A 19738-nucleotide genomic window follows, 5' to 3' on the forward strand; every position below is an offset into this window, starting at 1 on the left:
GAATGCAGAGAAGTCACAGATTCCTCTCAGTCACCGGCTGTGGCTGCTTTATCGGTGGTGTAGTCCGGCCGTATTACCATGATCACCATTTTGCCTCTAGACCACAACATTCTCCTCCACCCAAAACTGTTCAAATGACTTTGGGCAGTGAAAGCCCTTTTCTATAGAACTTAAAACCTGGAGGATCCTCCTACCCCCTGGTATTAGTGTGAGGGTGATCCCTTAAAGAGAGATCTATATGATTACTTGTACCTAACCCAATATAGGCCGAGTGCGCGCTTAAAGAGTCACACCGAACACAGAGTTAGATGTCTACTCCTTTCTCAGCAAAGGCTTGCACACAACTGAAGTTTATTCTCAAGACAAAGAGACGGGAAATGGGTGTCACACCATCTTCTGAGTAGCCAGTGTCAGTCTATGATAGGTCCATTTCAGCTTCACTTCCATATATGGTATCCAGTATCTCAGCTTCTGCATTCCAAGGATTCCTTCCAAGGTGTTGTCTGAAGACACAGACGCCATCTTGGTACACCATATCTGAACTGACTTATATAAGGTTAGCTGCGTTGTACGGTACCATGAAAGTGAATGTAAATTGAAAAACGCTGTGCACATGCTGCAGAAAAATCTGCGTGGAAACGCTGCGGGTTCATGTCAATTCTTTGTGCGGATCTGCAGCGTTTCTGCACCCATTGACTTGCATTAAGTCGGGCATATCCGGAGCAAAACCGCAGATCTAAAAAATATCTGCGTTTTTGCTGTGGATGAAACGCTGCAGATCGGGAGGGGGGGGGGGAAGAGTGGGGGCGGCGTGTCGGCGGAGACTGTCTGCTTGTGTATGTGTGTGGGCGGTGACTGTGTGCGTGTATGGGCCTGTGTGTGCGGGGGTCATCAGGCGGTCTGCCGGGCTGTGCGAAGGTCATTAGGCATATGTCAGGGCTGTGCGGGGGTCATTAGGCATATGTCGGGGCTGTGCGGGGGTCATCGGGCGGTCTGCTGGGCTGTGCGTGGGTCATTAGGCATATGCCGGGGCTGTGCGGGGGTCATTAGGCATATGTCGGGGCTGTGCGGGGGTCATTGGGCGGTCTGCGGGGCTGTGCGGGGGGTCATTAGGCACATGCCGGGGCTGTGCGGGGGTCATTAGGCATATGTCGGGGCTGTGCGGGGGTCATCGGGCGGTCTGCTGGGCTGTGCGTGGGTCATTAGGTATACGCCGTGGCTGTGTGGGGGTCATTGCGCGGTCTGCCGGGCTGTGCAGGGGTCATTAGGCATATGCAGGGGCTGTGCGGGGGTCATTGGGCGGTCTGCCGGGCTGTGCGGGGGTCATTAGGCATATGCCGGGGCTGTGCGGGGGTCATTGGGCGGTCTGCGGGGCTGTGCGGGGGTCATTAGGCATATGCCGGGCTGTGCGGGGGTCATTAGGCATATGTCGGGGCTGTGCGGGGGTCATTGGGCGGTCTGCCGGGCTGTGCGGGGGTCATCAGGCGGTCTGCTGGGCTGTGCGGGGGTCATTAGGCATATGCCGGGGCTGTGCGGGGGTCATTAGGCATATGCCGGGCTGTGCGGGGGTCATTAGGCATATGCCGGGGCTGTGCGGGGGTCATCGGGCGGTCTGCTGGGCTGTGCGTGGGTCATTAGGCATACGCCGTGGCTGTGCGGGGGTCATTGGGCGGTCTGCCGGGCTGTGCGGGGGTCATTAGGCATATGTCGGGGCTGTGCGGGGGTCATTGGGCGGTCTGCGGGGCTGTGTGTACTACAAGTCCCATCGGGCTATGCCTGCTACACTGTCAGTGCTTATACACTTAGATTGGAAGGAAGGATCATCCCCGCGCTGCCGCAAGAAGAATTCCAGAAATTGTAGAGGTGTTAACGTGGTTTCTTCTACGTGTTTGGGGGGTTCAGGTGACCCCTTCATCAGGACATACCACAAATATTGTACCAAATCATTCTCAAACACTATCCGAAGCCAGGAAACATCTAGAAAAGATTAAATTACAAATTAATCTAATTTAAAGATAAAAACCACTGCTGCCCCGAAGACACTGAGAGGTAATAATAAATCTGGGACCAAAGGAGCCAACTCTAATTCGGATCTGTCCAGTTCTCTCCCTCTTTCACTTCTTGAGTTATCCATTCATGATACCACTCCAAGCATGTTGGTACCTTCACTAACCACTATCTCATTAGGTCCTGACGACCCTGATACCTCCACTCCACCAGCCCCACCAATGACACTATTGTAGTGGGTCATTCAGATGCCTCTAAATCCGGGACGGTTCCTCTTTTACCCCGGGCAATAAAAAACTCCCAACTGAACCAATTTTTTGTACCCAAAACCGTAAAAATAAAAAGCACTACAGAGGAACCTAGGGGAGGGAGAAAAAGAGGAAAAATACCACCTTAACCCCTCCATCGCTAATGAATTAACTTCTAATAGTTGTAATCTTTCTGACTACAAACTCTCTGAAAGTGAGGAATCCCTCCTATCTAGAGGATTGTCCTTCTGTCTCTCCAACAAACCTAAGGATTTTAATTTATTTTTAGATTTACAAATTTTCATAAGGAAATTAAACCTTAAAAGACATTTCTTTATTAAGGAAAATAAATCCAACCCTCCAACCAACACAGAAAATACTGAAGAAACAGATGAATGTTTTCACCTGAACGTACCTGCTAAGTCTAAATTTTATCCTGTTGAGGACAAAAGCCACCATCTATCTATTATCTATCTATCTATCCTTCTATCTATCTATCTATCTATCTATCTATTATCTATCTATCTACCCTTCTATCTATCTCTCTATCTATCTATCTATCCTTCTATCTATCTATCTATTATCTATCTATCCTTCTATCTATCTCTCTATCTATCTATCCTTCTATCTATCTATCTATCTATCTATCTATCTATCTATCTATCTATCTATTATCTATCTATCCTATAGCTATCTATCTATTTCTCTATTTATTTATCCTTCTATCTATTTATCCTTCTATCTATTATCTATGTATCTGTGTGTTATGGAGTGTGGGTTGGACAAATGTAAATGAGGAGGTTGGACAGAAATGACATCACAAATCTTTTTTTTTTGTTAAATAAGATATCTTTATTTAGCTTACAAAAACGCATACAAATCCGCCTGAAAAACCGCAGCAAAAAGGCATCAAAGACGCAACTGAGTTTTCTCCCAAGAACTGTGGATTTTGTGCGGAAAAATCCGCGGCAAAATCTGCAACGTGTGCACGCAGCCTATATGTTGTTTGCGCACACTGCAAGACTCAGAAGTGAGAGCGGATTTTGCTGGATTGGTTTATGGAAACCTTGTTGCTTTTCAGCAGCCTTTGAGCCACTAATAGTGCGGGAACCTCTGTTTTTCCATTGACAGATGATGGACCTGAGTGAGGACTTGTTTTTTGTGAGATGAGAATTGGTGTTATTTTCGCCTACATAACATTGATTGGTTTCTTTATATTTGATACTAGATGTGTGCCCGATGCTATCGCATCGGGAGGGCAGTAACATCACGATGGGGGCAGCTTTGTGGTGCTGGGGGTGGCGGCCCACCCACTTCCATGCAGTCACAACTGGCAGGAAAGACTTTGTTTTGCGATCTGTGCTGGAGATGGTGTGCGGTGCTTCCAGAGGGTGGCCGCACCCAATCTCCAGCACAGGCCTCAAGTCGCAGTCTTTCCTGGTGACTGTGACTGCATGGAGGTGGGTGGGGAGGCAGCGGTGGGATCCGGCGCATGTAGTCAGACAGTGGGTCCTGGCGGGGGTCTGGCGGTGGCATCCCTCTCATTACTCCCCCCTCATTACACCCTCTCATTATACCCCCTTTATTACACCCCTCTCTTTATACCCCCTCGTTACACCCCTTTAACAGCCTCATGATCGCAGTGATGGCCGGGATCCGAGCGGTGGCCGGGATCCGAGTAGCGGTCGGGATCCCAGCGCCGGTAGGGATCACAGTGGCAGCCTGGATATAAGCGGCAGCTGGGATCCCAGGGGTATTCGGGATCGCAGCTGCGTCCTGGATCTGAGCGGCATCACTTGGGTGTACCAAAATAGCGGTCGGCGTACTTCCGGTGCGGCGCAGTGGATTGTGGGATTCGGGGACATCCAGATGGAAGTGGATGACAGACAATTTAAGGCAATTATATATATACATTTGGGAGGCAGAATGAACAAACAGTTGAACACCGCACACTACTGGCTCATCCAACAAGGTTTTCAATTAGACTGTGAACTGTCATTGTCTTGGTAAATAAAGTTTTTTACATAGCTTGCCATTTTTTAAGTAGAAGTGTTGAAAAATATAAACCTCAAGGATATTTTATTTAAAAAAATTGTTTATTATGTTAGATGACTGTACCAGGAGATCAGAGGGACAGCTGACATCTTCAATTTTTAAATCTGATGATCTTGATATCCTACAAGATACACCTGAAATGAATGCCGTTACTCCAGACACATCATCATCCGTTCACAGCAAAGATCTGTCATCTGAACCTATGAAACAGGTCCCATCTTCTGATTCTTTACTGACTACTAAGGAAAATCAAAGTCACAAAAGAGGCATTAAAAAACAAACTGCTCCTAAAGCAAAGAAGTCATTTTCATGTTCAGAATGTGGTAAATATTTTACACGGAAATCAGATTTTGTTACTCACCAGAGAATTCACACAGGGGAGAAGCCTTTTTCATGTTCAGAATGTGGGAAATGTTTTAATCATAAAGGGAATCTTAATGAACACCATAGAACTCACACAGGGGAGAAGCCTGTTTCATGTTCAGAATGTGGGAAATGTTTTATCAATAAATCAGTTTGTGTTAAGCACCAGAGAATCCACACAGGAGAGAAGAAGCCTTTTTCATGTTTAGAATGTGGGAAATGTTTTGCACATAAATCACATTTTGTTACCCACCAAAGAACTCACACAGGGGAGAAGCCTTTTTCCTGTTCTGAATGTGGGAAATGTTTTGCACATAAATCACATTTTGTTACCCACCAAAGAACTCACACAGGGGAGAAGCCTTTTTCCTGTTCAGAATGTGGGAAATGTTTTAACACTAAATCAGAATGTGTTACGCACCAGAGAACTCACACAGGAGAGAAGCCTTTTTCATGTTTAGAATGTGGGAAATGTTTTAACACTAAATCAGATTGTGTTATGCACCAGAGAACTCACACAGGAGAGAAGCCTTTTTCATGTTCAGAATGTGGGAAATGTTTTATCAATAAATCAGTTTGTGTTAAGCACCAGAGAACTCACACAGGGGAGAAGCCTTTTTCATGTTCAGAATGTGGGAAATGTTTTAACCTTAAAAGGAATCTTGATGAACACCATAGAACTCACACAGGGATGAAGCCTGTTTCATGTTCAGAATGTGGGAAATGTTTTAGCAGTAAATCAGCCTGTGCTAAGCACCATAGAATCCACACAGGAGAGAAGCCTTTTTCATGTTCAGAATGTGGGAAATGTTTTATCAGTAAATCAGCTTGTGCTAAGCACCATAGAATCCACACAGGAGAGAAGCCTTTTTCATGTTCAGAATGTGGGAAATGTTTTAAACTTAAAAGGAATCTTGATGAACACCATAAAACTCACACAGGGGAGAAGCCTGTTTCATGTTCAGAATGTGGGAAATGTTTTATCAGTAAATCAGCTTGTGTTAAGCACCAGAGAACTCACACAGGAGAGAAGCCTTTTTCATGTTTAGAATGTGGGAAATGTTTTAACAGTAAATCAGATTGTGTTAAACACCAGAGAACTCACACAGGAGAGAAGCCTTTTTCATGTTTAGAATGTGGGAAATGTTTTAACCAGAAAGGGAGTCTTGATGAACACCATAGAACTCATACAGGGGAGAAGCCTTTTTCATGTTCAGAATGTGGGAAATGTTTTACAAGGAAATCAAATTGTGTTAAGCACCAGAGAACCCACATACAGGAGAAGCCTTTTTCCTGTTAATGTGGGAAATTTTTTAACCAGGAAGCGCTTCTTGATCGCCATCAGAGCAGTCACACAGAGGAGAAGCCATTTTCATTTTCTTAATGTAGGAAATATTTTACTTGGAAATCAACTGTTAATAAACATCAGAGATGTCACATAGGGGAGAAGCCTTTTTTTATATTCATAATGTTGGAATAGTTTTAACCAAAATTAAATGTTCTTAAATGGGTTGTCTCTTGTCATTCCTCATGTTTGCTGACAAAAGGATAAAACTAAACTTTATTAATTCCAAATATAAAGCTATACCCATAATTCACCCCCTGAAGATTAGTCAGAAGGTGACTAATAGAAAAAACATATACCCCACGTCTCAGTATATAGGGTGAGGTGAGGTTTACACACTCACTCTCCAAGCCTCTCATTTCTGCGGGTTTCATCGTCCTCACCAAAGGCGACTCATCAAGAGACTATTTAATATTGACCTATATTCAAGCGAGACTAAGCGAAAAAAAAAACTATGATGATGTATCATGTTATTCAGAACAGTCAGAAAACTAGCCACATATTGGCAGATCCCAGACCTCAAACTATATACTTCGGAAGGTTATAAGCCCCTCCAGTGTCAGGAATAGATAGTATGAATTTGAATTTACCAAATGGCTGCAATGAAACAAAGAGTGAAAAATTTAAAGCGGTCTGAATACTTTCCATACCCACTGTATCAGTAAAAATAACTCCTCTTTATTAGGTAAAGTATAAAAGAATTGCGCCATTTTCCGATATCCGTCGCTTCTCCATTTTTCATGATTTCAAGTTGGGTGAAGGCTTATTTTTCATGTCAAGCTGACTTTTTTAATGGATGCCATTTTGGTGCAGATACGATCTTTTGGTCGTCCTTTACTGAATTTTAATGTTGCGGTGACCAAGAAAAGTAATTCTGGGGTTTTGACATTTTTTCTCGTTACGCCATTTAGCGATCGGGTTAATTCTTTTTTATATTGATAGATCGGGCGATTCTGAATCCGGCTATAACAAATATGTGTATGTTTGATTTTTTATTGTTTTATTTTGAAAGGGGCGAAAGGGGGGTGATTTGAACTTTTATATTTTAGTATTTTTAAAAACATTTTTTTCTACTTTTGGCATTGTGAAGACATACAGCATTGTATCTTAATTAACCAGATGACTATTTTTAGCAAACGAAAAATAATAGAATGTTATCTGTATGTTGGCTTTAAATTTAAGTGCTGATTTCTGGTTGGTCAAGAAAACAGACTTTTGCTTGTGTAAGCCGGTAATATTGACTTTTATTGTGCGCTTATCCTTGATCACTAGTGATGTTTGCTGATATGCTAATTATGCATTGTGTTATGGAGCCAGTTTGCTGACTTCTAAAGCAGAGAGGGAAAAACTATGCAAATAGTTTAAATAATCAAGTAATGCAATAATCTCATCTCCATTCTTACCCTTTATGTAAACACTGAATGAGGGACACTTGTTAAGTCTAAAAATAGGTTACATGCCTCTGTATAAAGAGACTGAGAGAGAAACAGCCAGAGAGATTCTGCCAATACATCTATACATCCAAAGGACAAGAGACAGGACAGCAGCCATATTTTCACAAGGGACATGGACCTATCATTCTATAGGAAACAACCTAGGGGTTTTCAGCCTTGGTTGGAAGAATACAGATCTGCTCCATTGACCATCACTGAACCATGGATACGTTCGGAGAAGCCAGATTGTGGTCTTTGGATCAACTGGCCTTGTACCTTGTATGGACTCAATGGACTGTCATCTTCCTACACTTATTGTTACATCCTCTCTGTGTGCGGGCCACAGGTGGAGTAGTCGACCCTGGAAGATGAAGCCAGGTTGTGATCCTTGGATCAACTGGCCTTGTATGGACTGTCATCTTCCTACACTTGTTGTTACCTCCTCTCTGTGTGCGTGCCACAGGTGGGGTAGTGACCCTGGAAGGTCTGAAGTCACAGCTGCTATTATCCCGGCGGGTTAGTGGAGGGTGAGACTCTGTAATGTCCACCATCTTGGGTACTGTGCTGGGACTGTTCTTTGTGTTATCTGCCTGTTTTGTAGTTCAATAAAGCATTGCCACACTTTTATCCTCACCCTGTGTTGTCTGAGTAGCGTTTTGAACATGTTAAAAGGAGAGCGGGAGTTCAGCAGGACAATGCCTGGTCCATGTGGTTTTGGCTAGCGGGCGGCGCTCATAGCATTCCGGCAGTGCCAAGCATAGAGGTCTGCTGGAGACCTCTGGTTGTCATGCCAGCCCATCGGTGACGAGGTCACCGATGGTGGGATTTCCGGAAATCTTGCTGGAAGTGCCGCTGTCAGAGGCTGTTAGGGGCAAATGGCAGATGTTCAAAACAGCTGACATGTGCCGGAAAAGATGTGGGCTCACCCCCGGAGCCCACATCAAATGGAGGAAGTACATTTACGCCCGATGTCAGAGAGGGGATTGTTTTTACAGAGACAAAAGTAATTAATCATGTACAGTATACATACAATTACAAAAATACACAGCTTCTAATGGTAAATAGTATAGAGTTACGACAAGAAAATATAATTTGTGTAAACCATGTGTAGATATAAAAATTCAGGCAAATGTATATATCACCTGGAGGCTGTGCTGGGCTGCATGCTCTTATCATCTCCCACGTCGACTACTGCAACCTCCTACTCTCTGGCTCCCCTCTAGCACTCTGGCTCCGCTCCAGTCCATCCTACACTCTGCTGCCCGACTAATCCACCTGTCTCCCCGCTATTCCCCAGCCCCCCCCTATGCCAGGCCCTTCACTGGCTTCCTATTGCCCAGAGGCTCCAATTCAAAACCCTACCCATGACATACAAAGCCATCCACAACCTGTCTCCTCCATACATCTGTGACATGGTCTCTAGGTACCTACCCGCATGCAACCTTCCATCATCTCAAGATCTCCTTCTCTACTCCCCCCTTATCTCTTCTTCCCACAACCGCATACAAGACTTCTCCCGTGCTTCCCCCATACTCTGGAACTCTCTGCCTGTAAAAAATGCGTATTCTTGTAAAATACTTAGGACTAGTTACCAGATGAAAATGTAGTGGTTTATGTGAATTCTTCCATCAAAGAAGATTATTACAGAAAAACATAAAAATAGGTGAAAGATTGTCCATTAGTTCATAGCATGTATTCTTTCTCTGGGATCTCACATGGCAAATGGCGTCTGTCTCTCTTAGGCTTCTTACGTAGTAAAGTTGCATCTCAGCTGTCTGTCCATTCAATGCTATGTCCGTGCAGAGATGACATCTTCGCGTCTGTGTCTCATGATGGGGAGGGAGCAACAGCGACCTCTAGAGTAAACCCCCACCTTAAATATACATCTTTCAAAGCATGTGATCTCCACATATGGAGTTGTCTTTAACATGAGCTAAACTTAAATATGTAGTGGAGTTGACATTTAACATGAGCTAAACATGCTAAAATAACACATGCAGTGTCAGCGGAAGGCACTGTTCAGCACAGAACTGAGTGTAATAAGAAATTAACGGATTATTAATATTTAACAATTCCCCCTTTTGAGGGAGACAGACATTAATTGGAACCCTCAAAATATAATGAGATCTTCTTTCTTCTTTTCTTCTTCTTTGATAAAATAGTTTAATATCAATAATAATAATATCAGATTATTGTTATACGTACTCGATGACATAATTGATGTGAATTCATGTTATGGTAAGCCGTGAACAATATTCATATAAAATATGTATAATTATACTTCCCTAAACCTAAATTGAAGCATCTCAGGTTCAGTCATCATCATCTGATGTCATCCGGTCTTCATTTTGATGTCTTCTTGGTTCTTTTAAAAAACACAGTTTTTCGATAGCATATAGATGTTGTAGAAATCGTGTTGTGTCAAGTCAAAGTCCATAAATTCAAATGTTGATAACAAAGTCTATAGATGAAATGCAGCTTTAATATCTGTGCAGTGTCACCTTTAAAAACCTGGGCTTACATTGGCTCGCCTTGGATATTCTGGAATCCTCCATCGGTACTGGTCTTTGAATAGCTGTGATGTCTTTGGTCAGCAAAGCAAGGGTTAAAATGACTCTTCCTTGCTAAACATAGCACCATAACCAGTCCTCAGTCCCAGTGGCGGATCTTAATAGGGGCGGATGGGGCGGTCGCCCCGGGCCCAAGGTTTTTTGGGGGCCCAGGGAGCAGGGGCGGGCTGGGCCGGGTGGCAGAGAGGCAAATGCCCCCCCCCGGGCCACTCCCCCAGCACCTGTACAGGGCCGGCCGTGCCCTGTGCTGTGACGCCGCCGGCAGCAGACAGCCGCCCGCGTCACAGTCTATGGGGCCGGCCGGGTCCGGGAGCTGTGCACGGCCGTCGCAGTCATCTTCGGCTGCTCAGCTCCGGCTCCCTCCGGCTGCACTTCCGGGTCAGATGTCGGGCATGCGCAATGACGTCATCGTGCACGCCCGACATGTCCCGGAGGATGCTGAAAGCAGAGGCGCTGCTGGGGAGCGAGCCGGCTGTGAGGTAAGTATGGGGAACTTTTTTATTTATAAAATGAATTAAATGGGGGAGGGGGTGAGTGGGGGCTGTACACAATGAAGGGGGGGGTGACTGGGGCCTGTATCTGATGAAGGGGGGTGACTGGGGCCTGTATATGAAGGGGGGTGACTGGGGCCTGTATCTGATGAAGGGGGGGTGACTGGGGGCTGTATATGATGAAGGGGGGTGACTGGGGGCTGTATATGATGAAGGGGGGGTGACGGGGCTGTATATGATGAAGGGGGGTGACTGGGGGCTGTATCTGATGAAGGGGGGGTGACTGGGGCCTGTATCTGATGAAGGGGGGTGACTGGGGGCTGTATATGATGAAGGGGGGTGACTGGGGGCTGTATATGATGAAGGGGGGTGACTGGGGGCTGTATATGATGAAGGGGGGTGACTGGGGGCTGTATATGATGAAGGGGGTGACTGGGGGCTGTACGTGATGAAGGGGGTGAGTGGGGCTACACAGGATGAAGGGGGTTGAGTGGGGCTAGACATGATGAAGGGGGTGAGTGGGGTTGTACATGATGAAGGGGGTGAGTGGGGGCTTCACATGATGAAGGGGGTGAGTGGGGCTGTACAGGATGAAGGGGGGGGTGACTGGGGTTGTACGGGATGAAGGGGGTGAATGGGGGCTTCACATGATGAAGGGGGTGAGTGGGGCTTCACAGGATGAAGGGGGGATGAGTGGGGGCTTCACATGATGAAGGGGGGTGAGTGGGGCTGCACATGATGAAGGGGGGGTGAGTGGGGCTGCATATGATGAAGGGGGGTGAGTGGGGCTGAACATGATTAAGTGGGGGATAAGTGGGGCTGCACTTGATGAAGTGGGGGATAAGGGGGACTGCACATGATGAATTAAGGGGTAAGTGGGACTGCACATGATGAATTAAGGGGTAAGTGGGACTGCACATGATGAATTAAGGGGTAAGTGGGACTGCACATGATGAATTGGGGGTAAGGGGAACTGCACATGATGAATTAAGGGGTAAGTGGGACTGCACATGATGAATTAAGGGGTAAGTGTGACTGCACATGATGAATTAAGGGGTAAGTGGGACTGCACATGATGAATTGGGGGTAAGGGGAACTGCACATGATGAATTAAGGGGTAAGTGGGACTGCACATGATGAATTAAGGGGTAAGTGTGACTGCACATGATGAATTAAGGGGTAAGTGGGACTGCACATGATGAATTGGGGGTAAGGGGAACTGCACATGATGAATTAAGGGGTAAGTGGGACTGCACATGATGAATTGGGGGTAAGGGGGACTGCACATGATGAATTGGGGGTAAGGGGCACTGCACATGAAGTGGGGGTAAGGGGGACTGCACATGAAGTGGGGGTAAAATTAGCTGCACATGATGGGGGAGTGGGGCTGCACATGAAGTTGGGGGGGAAGGGGACTGCACATGATGAAATGGAAGGGGGGATAAGGGGCTGCAAATGATGAAGCGGCACTGCAGATGAAGTGAGTGGGTGATAGGGGACTGCAATGGATGAAGTAAGGGGACTTCAAATTAAAGTGGGGACATTAAAGTGGATCCCCTATGGCCAGGATCACGTTGGGCGATTTTGTGCGTATTGGCCATAGGCCTACAGCTTATGTGCAACGTCTTTTTAGGCCGTGTCCACACGTGGTGGAATGGTGGCGGGTTTTCCGTATGGACCCGCAGCAAACCAAGTGCTGCGGTCCGTACGGCTGTCAATTCCCGCACGGGGACCGCAGCGCTCAGGTGGGAAGGGGGGTACAGGGGCCCAGGTTTTATGAACAGCCCCGGGCCCATAGTCCACTTAATCCGCCACTGCTCAGTCCTAATGCACAGGACATATGTCAGGGTTGTAGCTTCCTGACAATTACCTTATTGTTCACCAGCCTTCATTGAAGCTTTTCAGGTGGAACTTGGTAAGAACGTGATAACACCGTTCATCTCAGCATCATAGGATTATCGTCCTCTAGTTGTCAGGTTAGATACTTAATTGTGACTGTCAGTGGTGGATACTGCACTTGTGGCTGTCAGTGGTGGATACTGCACTTGTGACTGTCGGTGGTGGATACTGCACTTGTGGCTGTCGGTGGTGGATACTGCACTTGTGACTGTCGGTGGTGGATACTGCACTTGTGACTGTCGGTGGTGGATACTGCACTTGTGACTGTCGGTGGTGGATACTGCACTTGTGACTGTCGGTGGTGGATACTGCACTTGTGACTGTCGGTGGTGAATACTGCACTTGTGGCCGTCGGTGGTGGATACTGCACTTGTGGCCGTCGGTGGTGGATACTGCACTTGTGGCCGTCGGTGGTGGATACTGCACTTGTGGCCGTCGGTGGTGGATACTGCACTTGTGGCCGTCGGTGGTGGATACTGCACTTGTGGCCGTCGGTGGTGGATACTGCACTTGTGGCCGTCGGTGGTGGATACTGCACTTGTGGCCGTCGGTGGTGGATACTGCACTCGTGGCCGTCGGTGGTGGATACTGCACTCGTGGCCGTCGGTGGTGGATACTGCACTCGTGACCGTCTGTGGTGGATACTGCACTCGTGACCGTCTGTGGTGGATACTGCACTTGTGGCCGTCGGTGGTGGATGCTGCACTTGTGGCCGTCGGTGGTGGATACTGCACTCGTGACTGTCAGTGGTGGATACTGCACTCGTGACCGTCTGTGGTGGATACTGCACTTGTGGCCGTCGGTGGTGGATACTGCACTTGTGACTGTCGGTGGTGGATACTGCACTTGTGACTGTCAGTGGTGGATACTGCACTTGTAATTGACACAGTCTATTACTCAGAAATCATAGCTTTGTTACCTTCTGGGACTTCTGGATCGCGGTGTTTTTCTTCTTGCTACTGGTAAGAATCAATTGAATTTAGAAATATGAAAAGTCTTTATTAACATAATTTCAGTTCTTGCTTGAAGTCTTCATTCCCTATTCTATACCAAACCTGGTAATTTTCCTAACCTATAATATCACAGCGTACCATAGCAATCAGTAACATCCATATAATTATTATCAGAATTTGTACCATATATGGATTTCAAAAACAATAATAAACCAATAATAAGTGATGATACATTATTATCCATATTCTTCATGTGTTAGAACATTTTTATGTCATAGGTGTAATTACCTTTTTCAACCCATAGGTGTCAATGTGTTTTATGTAACCAGTGTTTTCATCTTTATTATTCAACTTTATTAATAGAATATATTTATTATACTAATAATATGTAGGAATGTATAGCCATGAACCAAAATAAGAATATATAAATGAATGAATGAATAAAAGAATTGTTGCATAGAATTCAGAACTGAAACATTTTCCTTTGTAATAGAACCATATCATCGCTATATTTAATGAAGCAATATTCTATACTAGACATTACTTTATTAAATATTGATGGTTTTTTTCTTGATTGACAGAAAAAATAAAAATTTAGGAATTCAAATAAAAATAGAATAATAAAATTGAAAATGAAAAACAAGAATAAAAATAAGGCCTTTATATTGATACCAAATGCAGAGTAGTTATGTCCTCAGTAACATATACTCTTAATATTTCCATGATCTCGATTATTTCATAATTGTCATAAACTTGTTACCAAAATATCCAAATTATGCAACTTTGCATGTAATACTCTTCTCAGTGTAAATAAATGACTCTTTATAATACTTAATGTTATTATACCCAATACTTATACCATTGTACCTTATTAATATTTCTTTTTTATTAAAATGTGTGAAGAAGAGGTATTAATCTAATGTGATGATGAAGTCAGGATCAAAAACATATTTCCCCCTTAATACCAAAAAATATTGTTTTATGAAATAATTCATTTATCAAACCAAAATGAAAAATAATTAATTTATAAATTATGTGAATTTATACTTGCTTATACCATTATTTGTCTGAAGATGTGTAACCATTAAAATTAATTTGAATATCATAAAATTATCCTTTGGAAAAATTAATTTAAATGTAGATTTTCTTAAACCATTTTGATGTGCGATTGCACCTATCCACAATTAACTAAATCAAGAAATAATTACTAAAGAAATCTAGAAATATATGCTGTGTAGATAATATTTCATTATATCTTAATATTCTAAGAATTTAACTGATCTGCATATTTCTCCTAAAGACAAAGTTTTTCCTCATACAGAACCTCGAGGCGTCTCATACATCAAATGTATCACATTACTCCTAAGCAGCTGCTCATACACGCATCATCTGTCACTCAGACTGTGTCACATATAAGTTCACACCACAGATTTCACATACGAAGGTGTATTTTAACCCAAATTATCCTAATTATCAATGCGCATTGTAAACTATTACATTTAGTATCTTAATATTTCTTGGTAAATTCCCCAAATACACATGACATAAATATATGTTGTATAGCTATACTTGAAACTTTAGGCCTAGGAAAAAAAATTCCTTTGATATGCAAAAGTTGAGACTCCTTAAAAATTCTTTTTCTAAAGAACAAGGACATGGTATACTGGTATACTTATTATTAGAACAAAGTTCAAATTTCACATGCTGTAGTTGTCATTCATGCCATGCAGTAAAGGCATACACACAGAACACATTTTAAATTGTTAGTTATATGAATATTATTTAAGTGTTAAATATATAAAATCATGCAATTATTATAACTTCCTGTGTAAATAAAGGCATAAATCCTTGTAAGAGAATTTTTCGCGATTAAGTCCTGCTTTGAAATGAAAATTCTAAGGAAAAATAAAAGAGAAGGTTAATATATTCATAATTCTAAATATTACTGGAGTAGATTTTAATTTTCACTACAAAATACAGTTCTACAAATTCAAATAAAGAATCTTTTTGTGACGCAATAACACGAGATGCAGGATTTAAAAACCAAAATTTGGTTACAAAAGTCTTTATGAGGGACTGTATCTTGACATTCTCACTCAGCATTCTATACAGGCGTTCATATATGGACATGAATGTGTAGGTACATTCCTTCCGACCAATCCTTAATTTTTGAAGAATATCAATATCTGGATAATTTTCATTTGATGCACAAAAAATCAGAATTTTTAATCTGTCTTTATCATTTAAGTTCTCATGTGTTTCACCAGATAACTTTAAAGTCAATCTCCTAGCAAAATTTACAGGGATCCACATTTTGAACAACTGATTCTTCTCTTCGTTAGTTAAATCAAATTTCTCAGCACAGCTTTCAAAAACCTCAGAGTTTCTACAAACATGGATTTTGTTATCACATGCAGGAATGATTTTGCATATTTTTAACACATTTTTCCTTACTTTACTTCAGAGTTGGGCCTCTGAGTGGTCTATTCTTAGTGGTCCGTCTTTCCCTTGTACGTCCTCTACATCAAATCTGAAGTCTCCTCCTACTTCTCCATCTTGTTCCACGTCTGCAAGGTCACCTTGAATGGCTGCTACAGACACTTGATTACAGTCTTGTTCAATCTCCCTAACTTTACAGCCAATCTCGGGAACATCACTATTTTCCTTCACACAGCAATCATCTTTGGATTTCTCTGACACCGACCTATGAAATATACCATTTGTAGAATATTTTTTAATCTCTTTCTCTATTGAAAAGCTTAGTATCTATCTTTAGATTTTCCACTTCACATTCTGCATATAAGCTGAGCCATAATACTTCTGAATTAGACTCACCTACAGACTTAAATTTCAATTTACTCTGCTTAGAATAACAAGTAATGACATCCATATTTCTTACCTTGAAATATCTCAGCTTGTCGTTCCTTTGATGGACAACGCTGGGCTCTTGTCTTCACACGTCTGGCTTCAGCACGTCTGGCACTTGTAGTACTTCTCAATCCATCTGGCAATTCTTAGTCCTCACTTCTAGGTTCTGTCTGATTCTTGTGAGTAGTGGAGTTCCTCATAACTTGCACATATGACTGACGTTAGCAAAGTTCAATCCCCCTTTTGGGCAAGTTGAGGGAAATCCGCAAAAAAAGTACAAAAATTCAGATCCTGGCTGGCTCGCCAATGTAAAAAATGCGTATTCTTGTATAATACTCAGGACTAGTTACCAGATAAAAATGTAGTGGTTTATTTGAATTCTTCCATCAGAGAAATAACTATTACAGAAAAACATAAAAAATAGGTGAAAGAGAGATTGTCCATTAGTTCATAGCAAAGCAACATGTATTCTTCCTCTCTGGGATCTCACATGGCAAATGGCGTCTGTCTCTCTTAGGCTTCTTACGTAGTAAAGTTACATATCAGCTGTCTGTCCATTCAATGCTATGTACGTGCAGAGATGACATCTTCGCGTCTGTGTCTCAAGATGGGGAGGGAGCAACAGCGACCTCTAGAGTAAGCCCCCACCTTAAATATACATCTTTCAAAGCACGTGATCTCCACATATGGAGTTGACCTTTTACCATGAGCTAATCTTACATATGTAGTGGAGTTGACATTTACCATTTGCTAAAATAGCACATGCAGTGTCAGTGGAAGGCAATTGCCAGAACAGAACTGAGTGTGATAAGAAATTAACAACCAAATTATTAATATTTAACATCTCGTCCCATTATTAATAGATAATGTGTCGGATAGAAGGCCGTCTCCCCTAATTATCAGTTTAGGGTCAGTGTATAAGGAGAGAATGATACATAACAAGAAAAGTCCCAACCCAATATGTCATAGAGTGATCTTGAAGAAAGTCCGGGCACTATGTCCAACGCTTCTTCAGTGTCGGCAGAAACAAGGCACATTGGGATCCCCGGGGTTTCCGCATTTGACATTAATAACAATGTTTTCTCACGAGCTTCTCTGTCCTTAATAAAGCCAACCTGATGGTCGGTAACAATTGGGGGCAGGTAGTGGGAGAGCCGGGCTGTAATCACTTTAGAGAATATTTTCACATCTACAGTAATTAGTGATATTGGATGAAAATTAGGGCAGACATTTGGTTCTTCTCCAGGCTTTCAAAAACAATGTTATGTCAGCCTCAAGTAATTAAGGGGCAGAGAGGGAGTCTTCTGAGATATTACTGAACACTTCTCCTAAAATGGTAATAACTGGGGTGCAAACCTCTTATAAAATCTATTATTGCCTCCATCTGGCCCAGGGTTCTTCCCGATAGGGTATGATTTAATGGCCTCTCCGATCTCTTCCTCAGTGACAGCTTTGTCTAGTTCCTCCAGCTCAGGGGTCTGTAAGGAAGGAAGAGCAGCGTCCATAATATATTTGTCAATTTGTCTTTCCAGAATATTAGGTGGCATGTCGTGGTATTATCCATGGATATTATAGAGCGAGCTATAACAGCAACAACATGCCTCAGCTTTATTTTCTTTATTTTGGATACATACGTATGTCCCTTGCATGCATGGATATAACCTCCTTGCCAATGAGAGACCACATTTATCTGTGGATTCGTACGAGTACCTTCTCATGTAATCTTGGTATTTTCTATACGTTTCATCTATTAACAACTTTATCGTCTTTCTTTTTTCAATCAGATAATTTTTATTGAACAAAACAAAGAATTACTAACATTTTGTTTTTCTTATACAAACATTGTGAGAAAAATAATAAAAAAAATAAAAACCAGTAAACAATACAACAACCGGTTACAATGATATAAATCCCAATTTCGCTCTATAGTAGAGGGTGTACAGCAGTGAATAACGCTGTGCATCCCCTGTAGTCCCAGAGCGTCTCTCCCAAACCCCCCTCCAGCCCCCTTCTCTCTTTCTCCCTACAGTCAGGTTAGAAGTTGAGAGTGAGTGGGAAGGGGCCGATTACAGCACAGCAGAGCAAGGTTGAGGTTGCCCGTGTTGAGTCCAATTACGCCGCAGGCTCCACTCCTGGTGGTGCCCTTCTGGACATTCCTTTAAGGTTCAGCTTTGCAACCATACTGGCCACGTCAAACAAAAATGTTGCCTTCATGGACGCTGTTTGGAGGGTCGTGAGTCATGGGAATCATGCCGCCCAGTCAGTTAACCTGCTAGAGAGATCCTTCGTTGCTCCCAAGCATGACATCACACTCCCTAGGAGGAAGGTTATGCCACTGTGGCGACCATACTCCTGGGGGCGCCACAAGTGCACTGATGCCCAGCCACTGCTCAATGATTCTGCTGGTACATTGACCCAGACCACTACATTCCCCTCGCACTCTACACAGCCTGAATCTGACCCTGATGAAACTCAGGTTACACTTCTCATATAATGTTCCACCTTACACGGTGACAAAGAGGAAGCTGCAGATGAAAGTACAGGTTCAGCCCACCTGCCGTCAGAAACACCGCCGTACTATCAGGGGCCCTGTGCCAGTGCCGTCGCCAACGAGTGGGCCCCCCCTGCTTGCTCAGGATCACAGCACTTGCAAGGTTGAAATACTTACCTCTCCCTGCTCCACCGCCATGACGTCTTCCGCGTTTCCTGACACTGATATTCTGATCAGAGAGCGCAATGACATCACGTCTGTATGCCCTCTGCCTAAACAGCCAAGTGCAGTGGGATGGAAGATGGGGACGACAAGGAGTCCTGACTAGTACAGGGATTCCATAGCGAGGAGACTTATTTCATTGTTTTCAATGTTGGGACTGCTATTTTTGGGGAGCACTATACTCTGGAGAATGATAGATGGGGCCCACCATACACTGGAACATTTCAAAGGTGGACATCAGACACTGGAGCAGCATGTACAGGGCCCATTATACACTAGAGCATTAGAAATAGGGTCCATTATGTATGGAGCATTATTTGGGCCCATAAGACAGTGGAGCTTCATCCATGTGGACCAACATATACTGTAGCATTATGTGGAGCTCATCATATACTGTTTCAAACATTATATGGGATCAATGATTCTGTAGGGAGAAATAGATGGGCCTCATTACTCTGTATAGTGCACTATGCGGTGGCCATAATACTGTATGGAGTAATATACTGTCCACTTTTGGAGCTATTGGAGAATTTTAAATGGATATCAGTCATGAGATGTAAGAAGTGAAGTATTTTTCATTGTACTATACCACTATTTCTCTGCCGTATCAGAGCATCATGAGTTGTGGTATGTGTTAAAGGGACGCTCTTTGGCCCAGGGCACATGAAATCCTGGAGCCAGCCCTACCCCCCCCCCCGCAACTTTAACCAAATAACCCCCATTTTTCAATGCGTAACTTGTATTATGAAGTAAATAAAGGGTGACAAGCTTCAGGAATAAGAATTTATGGTTT

The 19738-nt window shown here is 43.4% G+C and overlaps 1 protein-coding gene and 1 long non-coding RNA gene across 2 annotated transcripts in view; one reads left to right on the plus strand and one right to left on the minus strand.

The window, feature by feature from the left end:
• Positions 1–6185, plus strand: part of LOC141075631 (uncharacterized) — a 70993-nt gene extending 64808 nt beyond the window's left edge. The window contains exon 8 of the mRNA XM_073562736.1: positions 4364–6185. Coding sequence (XP_073418837.1) covers positions 4364–5973 — 1610 coding nt within the window. The 3' untranslated portion in view covers positions 5974–6185. The remainder of the gene's footprint in view (positions 1–4363) is intronic.
• Positions 6186–15484: 9299 nt separating this feature from the next.
• On the minus strand, positions 15485–17897 carry LOC141075660 (uncharacterized). Its single transcript, XR_012227314.1, has 3 exons — positions 17589–17897; positions 16264–16630; positions 15485–16068 (listed from the first exon to the last, which is right to left on the minus strand). It is a non-coding gene; the product is annotated as an uncharacterized lncRNA (long non-coding RNA).
• Between the last annotated feature and the right edge of the window lie 1841 nt (positions 17898–19738).

This window comes from Dendrobates tinctorius, unplaced genomic scaffold, assembly GCF_039654945.1.
Source record: "Dendrobates tinctorius isolate UK_male_01 unplaced genomic scaffold, ASM3965494v1 ptg000366l, whole genome shotgun sequence".
Lineage (NCBI taxonomy): Eukaryota > Metazoa > Chordata > Amphibia > Anura > Dendrobatidae > Dendrobates > Dendrobates tinctorius.